The sequence below is a fragment of the Nicotiana sylvestris genome, chromosome 12, assembly GCF_000393655.2.
Source record: "Nicotiana sylvestris chromosome 12, ASM39365v2, whole genome shotgun sequence".
Classification (NCBI taxonomy): Eukaryota; Viridiplantae; Streptophyta; class Magnoliopsida; order Solanales; family Solanaceae; genus Nicotiana; species Nicotiana sylvestris.
In genome coordinates, this window is record NC_091068.1 from 73,474,577 (window position 1) to 73,493,873 (window position 19,297).

Below are 19,297 nucleotides of genomic sequence, written 5' to 3' on the forward strand. Positions count from 1 at the left end.
TACCCAAAAATTCTTCAAAAGAGTCACCCACAACACTGAAATCATCCATGAACACTTCCAAGAAGTCCTCCACCATGTTAGTAAATATAGCCATCATATACCGATGAAAGGTAGCCGGTGCATTACCCAAGCCAAATGGCATCTGGAAAAATACAAAGGTGTCATACGGACATGTGAAGGTGGTTTTCTCCTGGTCCCCTGGTGCAATCATAATCTGGTTGTAGCACGAGTACCCATCCAAAAAGAAATAGTAGGAATGCCCAGCAAGTCTATCCAGCATTTGGTCAAGAAAGGGCAATGGAAAATGATCTTTGCGGGTAACTTTGTTCATCTTCTGGTAGTCCATGCATACCCTCCATCTGGTGACAGTCCTAGTGGGGATCAACTCATTTTGCTCATTTGTGACCACAGTCATACCCCCCTTTTTGGCACACATTTTACCGATGTAGTCCATGAACTATCCGAGATGGGGTACACAACCCATGTATCTAGCCATTTGATAACTTACTCTTTATGACCTCTTGCATAGCCTCGTTCAACCTCCTTTGATGTTCCACTGAGGGTTTGGCATCCTCTTCAAGTATAATCTTATGCATGCAAAAGGCGGGGCTTATCCCCCGAATATCAGCTAGAGTCCATCCAATTTTCCTCTTCCTTCTTTGAAGCACCTCAAGGGTGGCATATACTTGCATGTTAGTAAGGTAAGAAGAAAGAATAACAGGTAAAGTTGAACAAGGGACCAAAAATTCATACATGAGGTATGGAGGCAAAGGCTTCAACTCCAATACGGGAAGTTCCTCGATTGAGGGCTTTATTGGTGGAGTCTTTCTGTTCTCAAGATCCAAGGAAAATTTCCGGGGCTCATAGGAGTAAGAACCCATTCCTTGCAAGGCATTGACATACTCTACCAAGCCTTCATCCTCGGTTACATCATGGTTCAACAATACAGCTTCCAAAGGATCCTCCACATTGATCATGGCACCCGTGTCATCAACTATCATCTCCGTCACCAGATCCACAAAAGAACAAACCTCAGTACTATTCGTCTTCTTCATTGATTTGCACACATGGAAGACAACTTTTTCGTCACCCACCCGAAAGGTGAGCTCTCCTGCTTCCACCAACCAATGCCTTCCATGTTTCTAGTAAAGGCCTTCCCAATATTATCGGCACCTCATAGTCAATTTCGCAGTCGAGAATCACAAAATTCGCAGGCAAAATAAACTTGTCAACCTGGACAAGAACATCATTAATAATACCAAGCGGCATCTTCATTGTTCTATCGGCCATTTGCAATCTCATTGAAGTAGCTCTCGGTTGACCAATACCCAAAGCTTTAAATACGGAGTAAGGCATCAAATTTATACTTGCTCCCAAATCACACAAGGACTTTGCAAAATCCCCACTCCCAATGGTACATGGAATGTTAAATGCCCTGGGATCTTCAATATTTGGAGCCATCGAGTGCACAATGACACTCACTTGATGAGTCATTTTTATGGTCTCACAATCCATAGATCTCTTTTTAGTTACCAAGTCTTTAATAAATTTGGCATATCCCGGCATTTGCTCAAGAGCCTCCACCAAGGGCACATTGATCGACAAAGTTTTCATCATCTCAATAAACTTCTTGAAATGGTTTTCATTCTTCTGCTTTGCAAGTCTTTGAGGGTAAGGTGGAGGAGGCCTAGGAAAGGGATCCTTTGCTTTAGGCATCACCGTTTCCGACATGTCTATCACGTGTTCCCTAGACAGGTTCACATTATTTTGAGTCACCTCCTCATTGTCATGAATATCAATTCTCACATCACTATCCAACTTCTCTTCACTCATTTGCTCAATAACTATAGGATCATATTCATTTTGCACTTCAACATCATCACTCACAACTTCCTTTTTGCTTGGAGGTACTTGTTTCACCGCCTCCACCGCTCCTTGTGGTCACCGCCATTGCATGGCTGGTATTGTTTCCACCCTTTGGGTTTACTACCGTGTCACTAGGTAGTGTCCCCTTAGGGCGAGTGTTCAAAGCTTGCGAAATCTGGCCAAGTTGAACCTCTAGGTTGCGGATGGAAGTATTATGGGATGACAATTGGGCATCGGAGTCGGCGTTCTATTTCATCATTTGCTCAAATATTGACTCAACCCATCCCATCTCATTGTTGGACGAGCTAGGACCTTGGGACAAAAATATAGGTGGATTATTTAGTTTTTGAAACATTGGAGGCCTTTGAAACCCCGGCCCCCGATTACCTTGATTACCGTTATTCCAACTTCCATGGTTGTTATTGCCACCCCAATTGTATTGTTACCCCAATTCTGGTTGTTGTTCCCCCAATTGTTGGAGTTGTTGTTGTTATTGTTCCAATTTCCATTGCCTTGGTTTCTCCAATTTGGATTATTCCCTTGCAATCTCCATTGTTTATTTGGAGCATTACCTCGTTGTCCTTGATAGTTGTTGGCATACAAAACCTCTTCACATTGCTCACAATACCCATCATCCTGGTTGTAACCACTACTACCTTGCTCATATTGATCTTGATTGCCTTGCACTTGTTGCCCATGTTGTCTCCTCTTGTTTACCAATAGATTAACGTCTTCCATTGCATTTACTTGCTTTGGTCTCTGAATTTGCTGAAGTTGTGCTTTGGCTAACTGGTTCATGGTTGTTGTCAACTCGGTTATGGCTTGTCCGTGGTTTTGAAGTTCCTTGTGAAGATTTATGACATGAGGATCCCCGTGAGGAACATTTGCCGACTCTGCCAAGCTGAGGAAGTGCCAGCCATCTCATCAAGAATCTCACAGGCCTCAGCATAAGGCAGCTTCATAAAATTACCCCTTGCTAGCTGGTTTACCACATATTGATTGGTCGTGTTTATACCCCGATAAAATGTCTGTTAGATCATTGCTTCAGTCATATCATTGTTGGGGCATTCTTGACCATGATTTTATATCTATCCCAGATTTCATGAAGGGGTTCATTTGGTTCCTATTTAAATGCTAAGATCTCATCCTTTAATGCAGCCATATGTCCCGGTAAGATAAACTTAGCTATAAACTTGTCGGCCAACTCATCCCACGTAGTGATGGAATGGTTAGGGAGTCTTTCAAGCCAGTCCAAAGCCTTCCATCTAAGTGAAAAGGGGAACAATCTCAATCTCAATGCATCCTCCGACACATTTGTCTGTTTGCTTCCCCGGTAGGTATCCACAAAGCCCTTTAGATGTTTATATATATTCTGATGGGGAGCGCCTGTGAAGTACCCTATTTGCTCCAATAATGTCAACATGACATTTGTAATCTGGAAATTGCCCGTCTGAATCCGATGTGGGACAATTGCACTTGCGTACCCTTCACCCGATGATCTACTCGCGGAGGAGCTGGGGAGGGTCTGAAATATTTTCATTGGCCTGGCGGCCTCTTCTTTAAATTTGAGGTACTAGAGGCACCTCATCTTCACCATTATCATCTAACTCCCCCCTCCCCCCCCCCCCGCCAATAACATTTCCAATAGGATCATTATTTGTTATTTTATACCTGAATCGATTAACTCACACAAGTTAGTAAAACAGAAAGAAAGAAAAACAAGACACAACAACTAGTCAGATAGATATGCAAAATCGTTTAACTCCCCAGCAGCGGCGCCAAAAAGTGATCGGCTCCAGCCCTACACCACTATATAATGGCAAGGAGTGGTCAATGCAGCTTTTACCCGAAAGGTGGGGATAGATTTCCCCAGGGAGTTAATATTGGTTGGGAGTTGGGTTTCTATCTACTCTAGCTATGTGTGTTTCTTTTAAGTGCACTTCTAACGATGTTTGGATTTGTTACTATTCTACTTTTAATAATATTGAATCCTGAAAATGAACTAAGTACAATGTTTTTATAATGTTTTCTCAAGTTATAAAAAGCACTAGTGAAGTGACTTACACCTAGGCGAGTATCTAATGGGATATAAAATTTAGGACAAGCTTGTTATATTTGGGGTCGTGATATAATCTTTATACATAGTTACTCACTCTATACCTCTTGGTAGTTTGAGTGACTTTGCCTTAATTGGCTTTCTCAAGCCCAATTGGGTGTTCAAATAATGCAAGTAAAATTGGCTCAAGTCGAGTATTACTATCTCTAGGTTTAATCCTTTAATTGGGACTATCAATCTCTTGAGTGCACCCCAATTTCTTGTTAGCCTAATTTTCCTAGACTTAGTCCATCTTTCTCAAGAAGAGTCTAAGTCATAAAGGCATGAATCAGTGGTTGCAACCAATAATTCTACAATTAAAGTATGAATCAAGCTAAATATTACTAACCCATAAATAATTAAGCCCTAAAATAGAAGACCCATTAAATATCCACACTAGGGTTGGGTCACAACCCTAGCTAATGGGTTTAGTTACTCATAATCAAAGTAGAAATCAAAGATCAAGATGAAATATAAGCCATAAAAGTTGATTACAAGAATAAAATCTAAGAATATAAATTAAAGCTACTTTAAAATTACTCAAAGTAGTAAAGTACGGCTGTTTACGAGCTCCCTGATACAAAAGATAACCTAAAAATGTGAAAAAGATCTATTTATACACAGCTAAAATTACTGGACAAAAATACCCTTACGGAGGTTTCGTTGTCAGCGAAATACTGGGCGCCTCAGTGCATGAACTTTCGAGGCCACGCAAAAGCAAGTGCGGACCGTGGTTCTTCTCTTTTGTGCTTGGTCTAGACTGGATCCCGTGGGGAGTGTAAAAATGACCGCCTCGGCGTTAGCATCAACCGCGGCCGCGCAGTTTGGACGCGGACCGCGCTCCTCAGTTAGGCTCACTTTGCAGGGTCTCTGAATCTCTATTTCGCCCTCAGCGTAATTTGCATTGCGGCCGCGTCAAGTATTCCATTGTCGTGCTATTTCACTGCGGTCAGCGGTATCTATTGTACCCCAAAATGCCTTCTCTAAATCTCAATTCTGCTGTCAGTATAATTGTGGCCGCCCTAGCGGTGGACCTCCCGCGGCCGCTCTTTTCCTTCGCGGTCAGCGCTTTTATATCAGCTTTGAACTTGTGCAACTTTAACTCCTTCGGGAGTTGGTTGTGGTTTTCTTGCCTCATTTTGACCAAACCCTGCAAACAAGCACAATAAGTCAATTATCGGGAATATTTTTACACATTTTTTTATCCAAAACCTAAGCAAAAGAGAGCATAAGATAGGCTAGAATCCATAGTTATCACTCATCTTGGTTTATGTTTTGATTGGCTATATGACTATATTTGCTCTCTTATTTATGTTAGAGATCATGCCTAGGTTTATGAATATTTATGAAGGCATGGGAGCTTATTCTTAATATGTTGAATTGCTTGAATTATCTGTGTCATATAGAAATTATATGAGCATATATCTGCATAATTATTATTAAGTCCTTATGCATCTTTTATCTATTAATTTTTGGGTATGTGCATACGTATCATATTTGGATACTTGATCTGGACTGATATTGTGGAATGAAAAGTAAGGTCAAGCGATTGAGATACAGTTATGTGCCTATTGCACACAGGACATTATGAGTGATATTTGATTATAAGTGAGCTATCAAGCTCCTTTTTGCGCTTGGATAAGGATTTGTCCCTCTAAAGTCAGGTGGTAACTCATGTTACTTTGGGCCCTATGAGTGTGGTCGACACATGGATTGTGTATCGGGTTTCAGTGATACATAGATTGTATATGGAGTTCAGTGATACATAAACTGTGTGTCGGGGTACATGGATCATATACCAGTTATGGTGAGTAATAGAGTTTGAGCATGCATAGACATTCCTGATTCATTTAGAAGCATTCATTTAAATGCTAACTATTGCATGCCACTTATATATATGAATGGGGAGCCTCGACCCATTGATTGAAGTATGCCATCTTTAAATGTTATCTGAGTAGCGTTATGATTATCTCTTGAATTGGAAAAGCATACTTTATACTTTTCAAATGTTTTACATCTTTAATAATTGTTGTTCATGAAATTATTTACAGTTTCAGTTCTGAGCTATGTTATTTATATCGGTGTTGTAAGTATCTGATGCCTATAGCCTCACATCAACTTCTATCTAGGTTAAACTTGATACTTACTAGGTTCCGATTGTGTTGTACTCATGCTACGCTTATGCACATCTTTTTGTGCAGATCCTCGTGAGTACTAGCGGGGCCTCTTGTTGGGCCTGGGAGTTTGCTCGGAGACTTAAGATGAGCTACACTCCATGGATTCATTCCGCAATGTCCGAGTCCCTATCTTTTATTATCCTCTGCCTACTTTCGTTATCTCGGTCAGTTTTGATCATGTATTCAAACTTGTACTTATTCAGTAGTTGCTCGTGTACTTGTGTCACCTAGTCCTTAGGGGTTATACCATTTTGATCATGTTCGGACCATATTATGACTGTATCAAATATTGTGTTGTTTTGAGATTATTCCTATATTTATTTATAATATGACTTTGTTAATTAAAGAAATATGGACTATGCTTATCAAATATGGCTAGGCGCCATCACGATCTAAGATGGAATTTTGGGTCGTGATACAACTCGTTCTAGATTACAAGTTGCATTTTTTCTTAAATATGAGACATACACTACCAAACGCATATATTGAACACTGTCATTCCGGCGACTACATTTTCAATGTAACACTGTTGCTCTCTAAGAAATCTATCATTTATCAAGATATATTGAAGATAATTGAATCAAATAGTGATGAATAATTTAAGTACTCAATTAAAAATCGATTATTTTTAACATGAAATAAATTCTTGTACTTAGCAAAAGAAAACTATCAATCAAACTAGATTGTAAAGGCAAAGAATAAAATTATTATAATAGCAAAGATCTAGACTAAAACTACAAATGACTAATATGTACTATAAAATTTTAAAAACTTTATATAAAAATATACATATATATAGATGTAATAATAAATTTAAATAGCTACTTTAATAGTCTGTTTGGTTCAATTTTTTCCGATTATTTTTTATTAAAACCAAAACTAAACCAAATTTGATCGATTTTTAAAATTCAAAACCAAAACCAAATCAAACCTAAAAAGTATCGGGTTTTTTGGTCAATTTGGTTCAATTTTTGGTTTGGTTTGATTTTTCGGATTTTTATGAACACCCCTGCCCAGATGGATGAAACGTGAAATATATCATAATAATTCAATCTAGGTTGAAATCTTCTATAGTCATCATGATAACCTACTTCCAAACGTAGCCAATGTACCTGTTGTGTCGATTCATTAAACTACAGGAGCACAATTTATAAGGCATCTTACGATGTTACGGCGTAGGACACTGATTGAATATTTTCTATGTAACAAAATAACCAAAAGACATCGAAAATGAAAACCACAGAAAGCAAACCTTAGATCTGAACGTAGGATGACAAAGAAATGAACATGACTTTACTTTTTCATCAACTTTTTTAGCACGCAATGATCAATCATCATCACCACGATGCTCTTAGCCTGTTTGCTAAATTGTTGCTGGTTTCATACATCTCACGTTTCACATTTGCAGCTAAAGACATAGTTCAGTGCCATTTAAATGCCACAACGAGTTAATAGGAGATCATAGAATCCTCTAAGATGTTCATTACATAAGGAGCCACCAAATTCAGATGAGAGCACACACAAACTTCAGGTTTTAAGAGCATTCTAGCTAAGTGGCAAAATCTCTGAGACCAGCAAAAGATAAGCTTTTGATAGAGCATACCGTGACAGACACTGATCATCAATCAAATTGAAAACCATTGAATGAGTACAGTTCATCAACCAACAAGCTGTACTCAAATACACAACATAGAAACCAAAGATAAGATCATGAAAATTTCACCCAACAAAACTTATGGGTTGGCATAGTGAAAAAGGAAAACATTCACCTCCTCTTTAGTCAAAGAAAAATTTAGCATTCTCGTACTTAACATCAATACTCAGATGGAGAAATCACGTCATCAATCTTTAGAATCATCTTGACAACCTGAGTTGCAAGCAATATCTGTTGTTGCTTCCCAATTAAAGTCTCGAAGACATTTTGCTCCCGCATGTCATTTGTGCCAACATCATTGCAGTCTATTCCACAGCATGGATTGTTCTCCTGCGTAAAAGATTTGAAGTTAAGGTTACAACACAATGATTTGAAAACATCCGATACATACATACACGACAGAAATGGGAAGAACAGCTTCCGAAACTTTCTTTTCTAACACTCAACAGCCTGGGATATGTCACGATATGTCACAAGGTTATAACACAATTGTTCTGAAACATCAGATACATACATGACAGAAAATGGGAAGAACAGCTTCTGAAACTTTTTTCTTTTTCTAACACTCAACAGCCTGGGATATGTCATAAGGTCATAAAAAAGTGTTCTGAAAACATCGGATACATCGATGACAGAAAATGAGACAAACAGCTTCTGAAACTTTTTTCTTCTTTTTCTTACACTCAACAGCCTGGGATAAGTCATAGTACGACCCTTCAATATTGGACTAATTTTAATATTGATCCTAGGTACTAATAAGCTGGATTACCTTAATTTGCTGAGCCTTAACAGCAGATAGAGTTTCAATGGGCTGCAGACCACTGTTCTCAGCAAGTGCCATTGGGACAGAATCCAAAGCATCAGCAAATGCCCTGATTGCATACTGCAGAGAGAAGGATTGAGGCCTCAGCTAATGACAGTTAAATACAAAAGGCATATAAAGAAAAATTGGAAGAGAAAAAGTAAAGCTACCTGCTCAACTCCTGGATGTTTATCAGCAGCCGCTTCCACAGCAATTGAGCAAGAAATCTCTGCTGAACCACCACCATACACAATTGAATTGTTGCGAATAAGATTTCTAGCAACGCATAAAGCATCATGGATACTACGTTTCGTCTCCTCTATCATCATCTTGTTGCCTGTACATTGATCAAATAACAGCTCAGGCATCCAAATTCATGACGGTTCTTGCAGTATGTAATGTCATTCACATAGTGCACCATAATCTTTAGAACAAGAACCTCAAATTTGCATAGGTTAAAACACACTGCACCATGAATTCCACCCAGAACAAATGGCACCAACCTTGATGACAGCAAACTATGCATACTTTTAGCTTAATTCCCATCTACCAGGTTAGATACACTTAGACCGGGTTGGGGGAGGGGGGATATTTTAATAAACCAATCTATCTTCTAGAAATTGTACTGTTCGTTTTGGTTTTGAAAAATAGAAAGACCATAGAGTTTCATTTTTATTTTGTTTGTCAATATAAACCGTAGAAAACCAAATTGATCTATGTTTCTATTGCTTATCCAAAACAGTGTTTTAAAAGGCGTTTTCGGGGCAAGCCTTAGAGCGAGGAGCACCAAAAACGCCCCGAGGCGATGGTGTGGGGCGAAAGTCTCAAGAGGCGTACGCCCAGCAATTCAGAGCATACGCCCGGGCGTTTGAGACGTGTTTTTTAGTGAGGCGTAAGCCCCGGAGACTTTCGATTAAAACAAAATTTGGTGAATAAGCCCTTCATATAATACCCAAATTCTCAAAAATCAGCTTGGTAATTACTCACAAATTTTAAAAGGAACTGAAATGTATTAAATTTAAAAATGAAGACCTTTTATTATTGATTGAAGCCCTAATTCATGGTATTTTCCAATTCTTTATCTTGTCCGCTAGTATGTTAATATTCTCAAAGCAACGAATATTCAAATTTTTTTTACAAATACAAAGAGAACTCTATTCTCCTTCATAGCAGCAAGTTTAAAGTTCAAATTGCAGATTAGTCATCATTTTTGTTCCTCCATAGAGATAACTTTATTCTTGTAGACTCAAGTTACTTGTGCTCATAAATAGCGTATAATAGATTGTTTTGACTAGTTTTTGCGGGGATGGAGCACGCGCGCGCGCGCACACACACACACACACACATATATATATAGTTTTCTTCAATTTTTATGCAATTTTACCTATTTATAAATATTTACTATACTTATATTATTTTATAAAAATTAAATACCTATGGGGCTTACGCCTCGCTTAGGCATATATAAAACGCCTCGCCTTATGCCCACGTCTTTTAAAACACTGATCCTAAATAAGCACTTTTTGAGGAAATGCTATTCACTGAGCATTTAAAATGTGCTTTACTTTTTTGTTAAAGACTTTTTTGTGGTCATGGATTTGTTTAGTAGGTATATTTTAAATGTCATATCCAAGTTGACAAGTAATTACAAAAGCATGTTTGATTTTAACGAATGATTTTTCACTTTCACACAATGCAATGTTAGGGGAAACATATTTTTTAAACGTTAAACCAGATCAAATCAAACCAATGACATTGCATACAGCAAGAACCATCGGATTTAAATATTACTCCCTCTGTCCCAGTTTATATAGCACTCTTTCCTTTTTATAGCCTATTTACCCAAGCTTCTTTTTGGCCAAAAATGATTTTTTTAAAAGCGCTTTTTTCCCAAATTGGGGTTTTGGCCAAGCTTTTAGAAGGACAAAATGTGTTTGACTAAAAGCAGAAGCAGTTTTTGAGAGGCAAAAAAAATAGATTCTCCCTAAAACACTTTTTTTGAAAAGAACTTTTGAGAAAAATGCACTTAGAAACACTTCCTAAAAACTTGGCCAAACACTAATTGTTGCTCTAAAGCTATGTTGCTCCGACTCTCCAAAAGTGTTGCCGCACCCGTGTCGGATCCTCCAAAAATGCACTAAATTTGGAGGATCCGACACGCACCCAACAACATTTTTGAAGAGTCCGAGAAACATAACTCAAAAGTGCTTTTCAAGTTAGCTTCTCACCAAATGTTTGAAAAGCACTTTTGAGAAAAGTACTTTTCCAAATAAGCTGATTTTACACGCTTGTCAAAACAGGCTATAAGTTTGTCCCAAAAAGAATGTCACTTTTCTGAATTTAGAAATATTTTATTTTAAAATTTTTGATTTACTCTCAATGAGATAATTTCTAGTCACACAAATCTCAACGGCTTATTTTAGACCACAAGTTTCAAAAATCTTCTTTTTTTTTTCTTAAGCTTCGCACCTTGTCAAATGGTGCCACATAAATTGGGATACGAAGGGAGTATTTGATTGATTTGGTTTTTATTTCTCATAGTAGTTTGGTTTTTCCTGTTTGGGTAAAGTGTGGACCATCTGAACCACGCAAACACTTAAATAGACCGACAGACCAAACTATTTCAACTCAGCACAAATTGGAGCTGTCCTCAAACTCTTAGGGGAAAAAATGCTTCAAAAGAGAATTAATGCTTGATTACCAAGGTCATGACATTATGTACTGTCATCTAGATCCAAGGAGCATCAATATGTAGAGTTCAATAGTAAATGGTTAACTGTCACAATTTAATGAACATGCACAGACAGGGCAAGGGCAAAGTACAGAAGATCCAAATACACGTTAATTATTGTGAATACTGATTAACAGCTTAAAAACTAACAAAAAGCACATGTGATTTCCATTGGCAGCAGAATGAACTAATAAGGCATTTCAGAAGCAACATTGATTAACAACTAAAAAAAATCAAAATCCAACAAATGCAAATTTCCATCAACAGTAAAATGTACTAACAAGGCATTCCAGCAGGCAACCAACTTACCACCACGGATGAATATAGTTACTGCCCTTGAATTTGCACAATGTTCAATGTATATCATTCTGTCCTTTGTAGTACCAAAAGACTTCTCCCGAACTATACCAGCCTGAACTTATAAAACATCATATTTAGCCAGTAGAGAGAAGTACAGATCCATAAGCACATGGAGTAACATTAGTAAAAATAGAAAGATTAATGAAATGAAAAGGCTCTCACGGAATATTTAGCAAGCTACGAATGTCTGTTGTTCCTAGGTACTACTGAACGAGAAAGACTTTCACAACATATTTGTGCGCTTCATTAACAATATATATATGCAAAAGATGTATAACCTATCCATAAACTTTAAGATAAGCCGGTTATTTGCTTTGAGAAAACTAACCAATCTTCTTTTAACAACTTCCACACAAAACTTAGACCATACATGTCCACGATGTTTCATAGATACATAATATACGTCCACAATTAGAGCAGAAAGAAAGGTGTCTAAAGGGGTGTACCTTGCCAAGTTTTTCAGGTGTCAACTCTTGAAACCTTGGTACTATTCTCCCACCTAATCAGATGCACAAATACCAAGAACATGCAATTAAAGTATCAGATCCAACAGAAACACAGGAAGATGAAGGCATCATATCAATAAGAAAAGTAGACACAAACCTGTGGCAATTGCTATCAGCTCCAATTCCACACCACCTACCCATCTAACAGCAGGCAAATTTCTATGCATTAATAAGTGATTTGCTTCATCATCAAAACCCCACTGGCAGATAACTAATGTGGCACCAACATCCTGTTAGGTATTGGCACAGTTGTTAGACAAATGAAGCTCCATAGAAGAATTTAAGGAAATAAAGATCCTGATAAGATCAACTGCATGCAAAACCACATACTGCAACAACAGGCCCTAAAACCTCACATCATAGATCTCGCATCACCAAATGAAGGTCTTTTATATATGAGTCAATGATAATTGTGAGCTAAACATTAGCATCGACTGCCTCTACTTGTTTATGCTAATAGCAGACCACACAGTAGGCAAGAAGGGAGAACAGATATCTCTGCATTGCATTCTTAATTTAGTTTTGCATATGCAAAAAATAACTGGAAACAACAAATTCCTTTGCTTAAAGAAATAAATGTGTGTGAGAGAGAACTGCGAAGGGAATAGGTTTTGCAACATTATCACCTGAAAATTCAGGGGGAAAACTACAGTTTCAGCTGATCATAGATCTCACATCACCAAATGAAGGTCTTTTATATATGAGTCAATGATAATTGTGAGCTAAACATTGGCATCGACTGCCTCTACTTGTTTATGCTAATAGCAGACCACACAGTAGGCAAGAAGGGAGAACAGATATCTCTGCATTGCATTCTTAATTTAGTTTTGCATATGCAAAAAATATCTGGAAACAACAAATTCCTTTGCTTAAAGAAATAAATGTGTGTGAGAGAGAACTGCGAAGGGAATAGGTTTTGCAACATTATCACCTGAAAATTCAGGGGAAAAACTAGTTTCAGCTGATCATAGACTTTACATTACTCCAATACATCTACAAGGGCTAAGACACATCCATTAAGCTTTTATTGCCCCAACCCTCCCATTTTCATTGCCTTATTGGAACAAAAAGAATAGGTTCAACTCCTTCTTCTTATTTTCCTGTAGAAAAGGTTTCTCAACCATCTATAACTCACATACAAATGCTGCAGTTTTACCTTGCATTTCTGAACCATGTCATCAAAATACTTCTGCTCTTGTTGGCGTAAAGTTTGAAACTTTTCCACAGAATCAATGTCAACCTTATGTTTGGTCTTTGGCTTTGGAGGCTCAAAAGGACATGTCAGAATCGCAATTTTGGCATCCTCAATTTGCTTTGGCATCTGTGGATGACTCATATCTTTGTCAACTACAATACCATAAATTAGCTCTGTGTCCTCTAACTTTCCACCAACTTTTCCTTCGACTTTAATTAAGTCCAGGTTTACATCCTTCCTCTCCAAATCAGCAACTGCTAGAACTGCTTTAACAGCAATTTCCGCCATACTACGCTTGCATCTATTCACACTGCAGTAAATCATTCATATCAAAACAAGTAAAATTTTGCTGCAGGCTTGTCAGCATTGTAATCAGTACTAGAAGTAGCAAATAGAATCCATGATGCATTCCTGAATAAATTACACGCCTGTCCGCAACGTGATAAAGTACAATTACACAACGTATGAAATCCTTTTTTAATAAGGTCACAACATATGAAATCCTAACCAGACACTGAAATTGACTTGTCACTTACATCTTGGATGACAAAGTAGTCATGCAGGTTTGAATCAAAGGCTCAACATCATTCAGACCGAATTCAAACTTGTTTGCTACGCACTCCAAATGCTCAACTGCAATCCTTGAAGCCATTTCATACCCTTCTGCAACCCGTATAGGATGAATACCACGTTCTAACAACTTCTCAGCTTGTTCTAGAAGTGCCCCAGCCATGACAACAACTCCAGTGGTTCCATCACCAATTTCGTAATCTTGACTTCGTGACAACTCAACCATCAACTTCGCAATCTGATTGTCAACATCCATCTGCTCCAAAATGGTTGCACCGTCATTTGCTGACAATACAAATCTCCAATATTAGTAAACTCTAAACAAGTGATGAGATTTGTATACATAGGTTGGATGAAGAAAGAGAAGAGCGCAACGTAGTGTCAACTATGCGTTCAAAATATTACTGCTCTGGCCAAACATAAGTAGATTATAACTACTGTATAGAATAAAGGCACGTCTGAAAGAAAGAAAGAAAAAAAAAACATGACCTCATCAAAAAGCTTAAAGAAAGGCCTCAAATGGCTTGCCTTTTGAATAAGGCAAAGCTCCAAGGAAAAATTACTGTGTGATGCCCTATGGTCCATCACAAAAACTACATTTCCAAAAACATTGATTAGAAAATCATAAGAAGCAGGATCATTTTGCATTCTTATAGGGAAGGCATGCATGAGGCTAATCACATTAAAGCCACACACGCCCGTTTCCCCCACCCCAAACCCAACCGCACCCCACTCCAAGGAAAACAAAACAGACCCTCTTAATGGGGAACACAGGCAATAAACTATAATAGAAACTGCTCTAACAATAGTCTCCAAAAGCAATAAATGGTATTGTTACTTCTCAAACATTATAATGTATCTTTCACATTTGAACCTTGCAAGGAAATGAACAAGAATAGACATAAAGTAAAGATTTCCTCCCTTGACTGTTCACAATTCCCACATCAGAAATACTACTAATCTGTACAAACTAAAATCACATCCTAAAACAAACCTAACAAAGCCAACTCCCACGAATAAAATGTACCAAGGGTAAGCACTATTCGCTTTGAATTCCTCTGAAAACCACAAGTAATAGCAGACACTCATACTGATATACATCACATCAAACAGATTAAATGAAACAGACATAACTTAAACAAACAATGGAGGTCCAAACTGCAGGAGCACAACTAACTAGATGCTAGAACTCTATCCAGTCACAGTCAATATTCTACTAAGTCTAACAACTGAAAAAGAACTCATAAGCTCACTCATTGCAACCTCTGACGAAATTTCTCAGGATCAGTTATGCATCTACAACAAAATGAGATACACCTAACAGAACCAGATCTACTGATCTCACAGTTTCTCACATGTTATTCAGAATCTCAAGATTACAACTAGCAAAGCAGAATCCGCTTACTTAAAAATAAAACGTGTCAAGTATGTTCTATCAAGATGTCATTTTTGGTGTTTGATTACCAATGAATATTTTCCCAGGGCACATTTTCCACCAAGATGTGGAAACTGACCTCCCTCCCTCATGCTCATTCCTTTATGCATCCCAGCTCATACTCCATATCACTTGTGGCAACCATTGCTTAAACAATACAATGAATCTTTGAAGCTCAAAATTTTCTTTAAAACACTATCCAATTCTTATCAATCCTTAACAAATATTTTCCCCTGAAAATATTTTCTGCCCACCGACCAAACTTCCCTGGAGAGCACTTTGCACGAAAGCATTAATCTACGGAAACATTCACCTTCCTACCGAACACACCAAATAACAAGTTCTAAAAAATCAAATCAAAACCAAAAAGGACACCTTTTTTTAAACCGTAAATCTCAAAAGTAGTAATACGGAGCTAGAATAAGGTAAATCAAACGTGAATGAATAGTATGGAATAAGAATATACTGATGGTGACATCGCCGTCGGGGCTCTGAAGCATCTTATCCATGCCTTTAGGACCCAATGAGGTACGCAGGATACGCGCAACAGCTTTTCCGGCGGAAATGTTGGCCTTTTGAGCATCGAGGCCTCTTAATCTGGTTTTCTGTTCTTGCTCCCTTAGTATTATGAACGGCCTTCCGAATTCATCGAAAGCTAAAGCCATTGTTTCCGGTGACCTGCTATCCGGTCAGATCGGATACTGAAAATCTCCGGCGACGACGACAGAAAGAGGGTTTCGCGATGAATCTAGAAGGGTTTCAGAACCCTAGCTGCGATAAACCCTAAACATGAAAATGCTCCCGCTTTTATACACATGCCCCGTTTCTCAAATATAGAGTCGGGTCGGGTGAGCTAGTGTATTTAAAAAAAAAAAACGAAAAATGTGAATTTTGAAATAGTCTCTCAAATATATTAGTACTGATTTTAAATATTTGGTAAGTGTGAGCATTTTTAGTCGCCGTCAAATATTTAATGAATTTCAAGTGTTAATTGATTTTAACAACAAATAAAAAAGTAAAAAAAGTAAAAAAATTAAACGAAAATTCACATTTAAAGGTAGAGTTTTTGCATTTTATGTTATGTTGATATATTTTCTGGCGACTATTGTAGCTTTTGCGGTGTAGTTACTGTAATTTTTATAATTTTTATTGTATTGGTAAAAATCGATCTCACCACGTGACATGACAAAATAATCGCACGTGACGGGAGCGGTTCAAGATCCATAAGCACGAAGGCCAAAATCGCAATAACAGTAGAATCGTAGCCAGGATTGTCCATCTAAATTAGGAGCAGGAGCAATCGGAAGAGCTTGTACCCGAAACAGACTATCACCTTCATTGTCGAACTCTACTGCGCTCGAAATCTTCCGGAGATCATGGTCCCCGTCTGCTATGCTATCACGATTACCGCTAGCGAGGATTTCGCCTTCCCACTAACCACTTACACAACATAGGGCTAGAAATTCAGAATGTCATATCCCACATAGGCTATAAATACCTTACCTTACTCACTTTCGGAATGTCACATCCCACTTAGGCTATAAATACTTTACCTTATTTATAACATACACCTGATGACACACAACACATTACTCACTATTTATTCTACATAGCCTTCTACGAAGCTATCATCTTGATTTTTTCTTTCAAGGATTCTTGTACACTCTAACATAGCCATATTAGAGGCCAACGCTCAATAAGAATTCTTTTATCTCAATCTCCATTTTGTTTATTCATCATTATTGTTCGTTATTTTATTATATTTATTTTGGATTATTCCGTTTGCTAGTGGCCTTAGCATAATTATTTATTTTAAAATTATTTTTTGGGTTAAACAGTTTTGTACACACCGTGGGGCTAGCAATTGAGCATCTGATCCAAAATCATAATGATTTTTTTTAATGTTTCTACTATTTTCACTTGTTCGTTACCTATTCAAGGAAAACACCAGGTATGGAGTCAATAACTAGCATGTGAACCCGATGGTCCAACTAACAGAACAAACTAGAGGATCACGAACCCCAAATGATTAATCTTTCGGAATATCGCCATCCTATTCAAGGAAGAATTTTCCAGCAAGATCCACTAGGAGGGGTGATGACGATGCAGGTTAGAGGTGACAGTGAAAGATTTTATGACGCAAAAAACAACAATTGAATTCTCAAATCATAGAGGCGTTAAGGGTTCTTACAAGTGGCGCTACAGTAGCAATACCAACCCCGCCTCCAATGGTGCATGTCGACATAGAAACACCCAATTTCAAACTAAGGAATATGGGAATGGGGATACTTTCGAATAACACTGAAGGCGTAGACTCAGGTACGACCGAAAAATCTGAATTACAAAATTTAATTCTACCTTACAACAACAGGTCAAGGAGCAGAACGAGCAGATCAAATAAATCCTAGGAGTTTCACCTGTCACCAAAGGAATTGACACAAATAAATACCATCAATAACCATAGAAGTCGAGTGCCCTCCTTTACCCATCCCAAAGAAGTTTAAAATGCCGGATATCTCCAAATATGATGAAACTTCGGATCCACATAACCATACAATGGCCTATACAACCGGATCAAATGGATTGATCTCACGAAAGAAGAAATCGAGTATGTACTCATCAAGATATCCGAAGAGACCTAAACTAAAGGATCCCTAACTTGGTACTCCCATCTACCTAAAAATTCTATTGGTTCCTTTGTTGAACTTACATATACTTTAGAAAAGCACACTCCGAAGCACAACATGTAGAAAGACGGATGAAGGATATTTTTAAAATTCAACAAGGAGACACAGAACTGCTCCGAGACTTTGTAGAGTGATACCAAAGGGAAATGATACTGCTCTCTATTGTGTCAGACAACTAGGCAAGCATGACCTTCACAAGAAACCTGAATGAGAAAAGTTTGGAAGCTACTATGAGGCCAAAAGATAATCTTTAGGAATTCCCACCCAAGACATGGAACAATGTGTACCACAAATATAGCACTAAGCTTCAAATAGAGGATGATATCTCAACGCTATCCAGATTCAAGAAAAAAAAAGATACAAGGGGATACAACCCTCGTCTAAAAGCGGTCCATAAATGAGAAGATGCTAGATACCGAGACTCCAAGGTCCGGTATGAACCTTATTCCGAGTCCTTACGTTGAAAAAATTGACCAGAGGCCAAGACTGATTCGGGATAATAGAAACTCTAGGCGAAGGAATAATGTAATACCACATCGAGCAGGGAAACACTACAACAAAAAGGGTGTTTAGCGGCAATACAAAACGGCTTAGCGACAATAATAATAGCTGTTATATCTTTTACCAGCCATTGGCATTTAGCCGCTGATGTTGGGGTCGGCAAAGCTTTTAGCGGCCTTTATGACAAAAGCTGGTAAAATATATGATCTATTGCCGCTAAAAACAAGCAACTTTAACGACAATTGTTTGCGGCAATTATGATGGCTGCTAAACCCAATCTAAAAATGGCTAACTATGCTCATTTAGCTTCTTTTTATATAGTCGCTAAATTAAAATAATTGCCACTAAAAGTTGTATCTTTAATGGCAATTATTTTGTGGCAATTAGAATTGCAATAGTATCCCTTCTGAAAATGTCTTAGTTTGCCCTTTTAGCATCCATTTCAATGACTGAAATATTCAATTAAATTGTTGCTAAAAGTCAATATCTTTAACAACAATTATTTTTAGTGCTAAAATTCACAAGTTGTAACTAAAATAATTTAGGCACCATTAATAATAGTTACTACATTCATCCAGAATATGTTCCAAACAACAAAATTTATTAATACTAATTCAAAAATATGATATATCTTATTAAATCTTAACAAACAAAAGGAAGTACTAATAAAAAAAACCAATGTCACATTAACTTAAAAATAAACTTATATTGTTCGAAT

At 37.7% G+C, this 19,297-nt stretch overlaps 2 protein-coding genes across 2 annotated transcripts; both read right to left on the reverse strand.

The window, feature by feature from the left end:
- Positions 1-1,086: 1,086 nt before the first annotated feature.
- Positions 1,087-1,833, reverse strand: LOC138883216 (uncharacterized). The gene has a single exon (XM_070163885.1). The coding sequence runs from the start codon at positions 1,831-1,833 to the stop codon at positions 1,087-1,089; it is 747 nt and encodes a 248-aa protein (XP_070019986.1).
- A 5,926-nt stretch (positions 1,834-7,759) lies between these two features.
- LOC104218922 (T-complex protein 1 subunit epsilon) lies at positions 7,760-16,226 on the reverse strand. Its single transcript, XM_009769527.2, has 9 exons — positions 15,858-16,226; positions 13,923-14,241; positions 13,348-13,696; positions 12,289-12,421; positions 12,132-12,184; positions 11,635-11,737; positions 8,765-8,931; positions 8,562-8,675; positions 7,760-8,122 (listed from the first exon to the last, which is right to left on the reverse strand). The coding sequence occupies exons 1-9, from the start codon at positions 16,054-16,056 to the stop codon at positions 7,952-7,954; spliced, it is 1,608 nt and encodes a 535-aa protein (XP_009767829.1). The 5' UTR covers positions 16,057-16,226; the 3' UTR covers positions 7,760-7,951.
- Positions 16,227-19,297: the final 3,071 nt, after the last annotated feature.

Coding starts and splice junctions, on each gene's coding strand:
- LOC138883216 (XM_070163885.1), bottom strand. CDS start 1,833: ATGAGTGAAGAGAAGTTGGATAGTGATGTGAGAATTGATATTCATGAC.
- LOC104218922 (XM_009769527.2), bottom strand. CDS start 16,056: ATGGCTTTAGCTTTCGATGAATTCGGAAGGCCGTTCATAATACTAAGG. Junction 13,697..13,922: donor ACTACTTTGTCATCCAAGAT/GTAAGTGACAAG, acceptor GATTTACTGCAG/TGTGAATAGATGCAAGCGTA. Junction 11,738..12,131: donor CACCTGAAAAACTTGGCAAG/GTACACCCCTTT, acceptor TTATAAGTTCAG/GCTGGTATAGTTCGGGAGAA.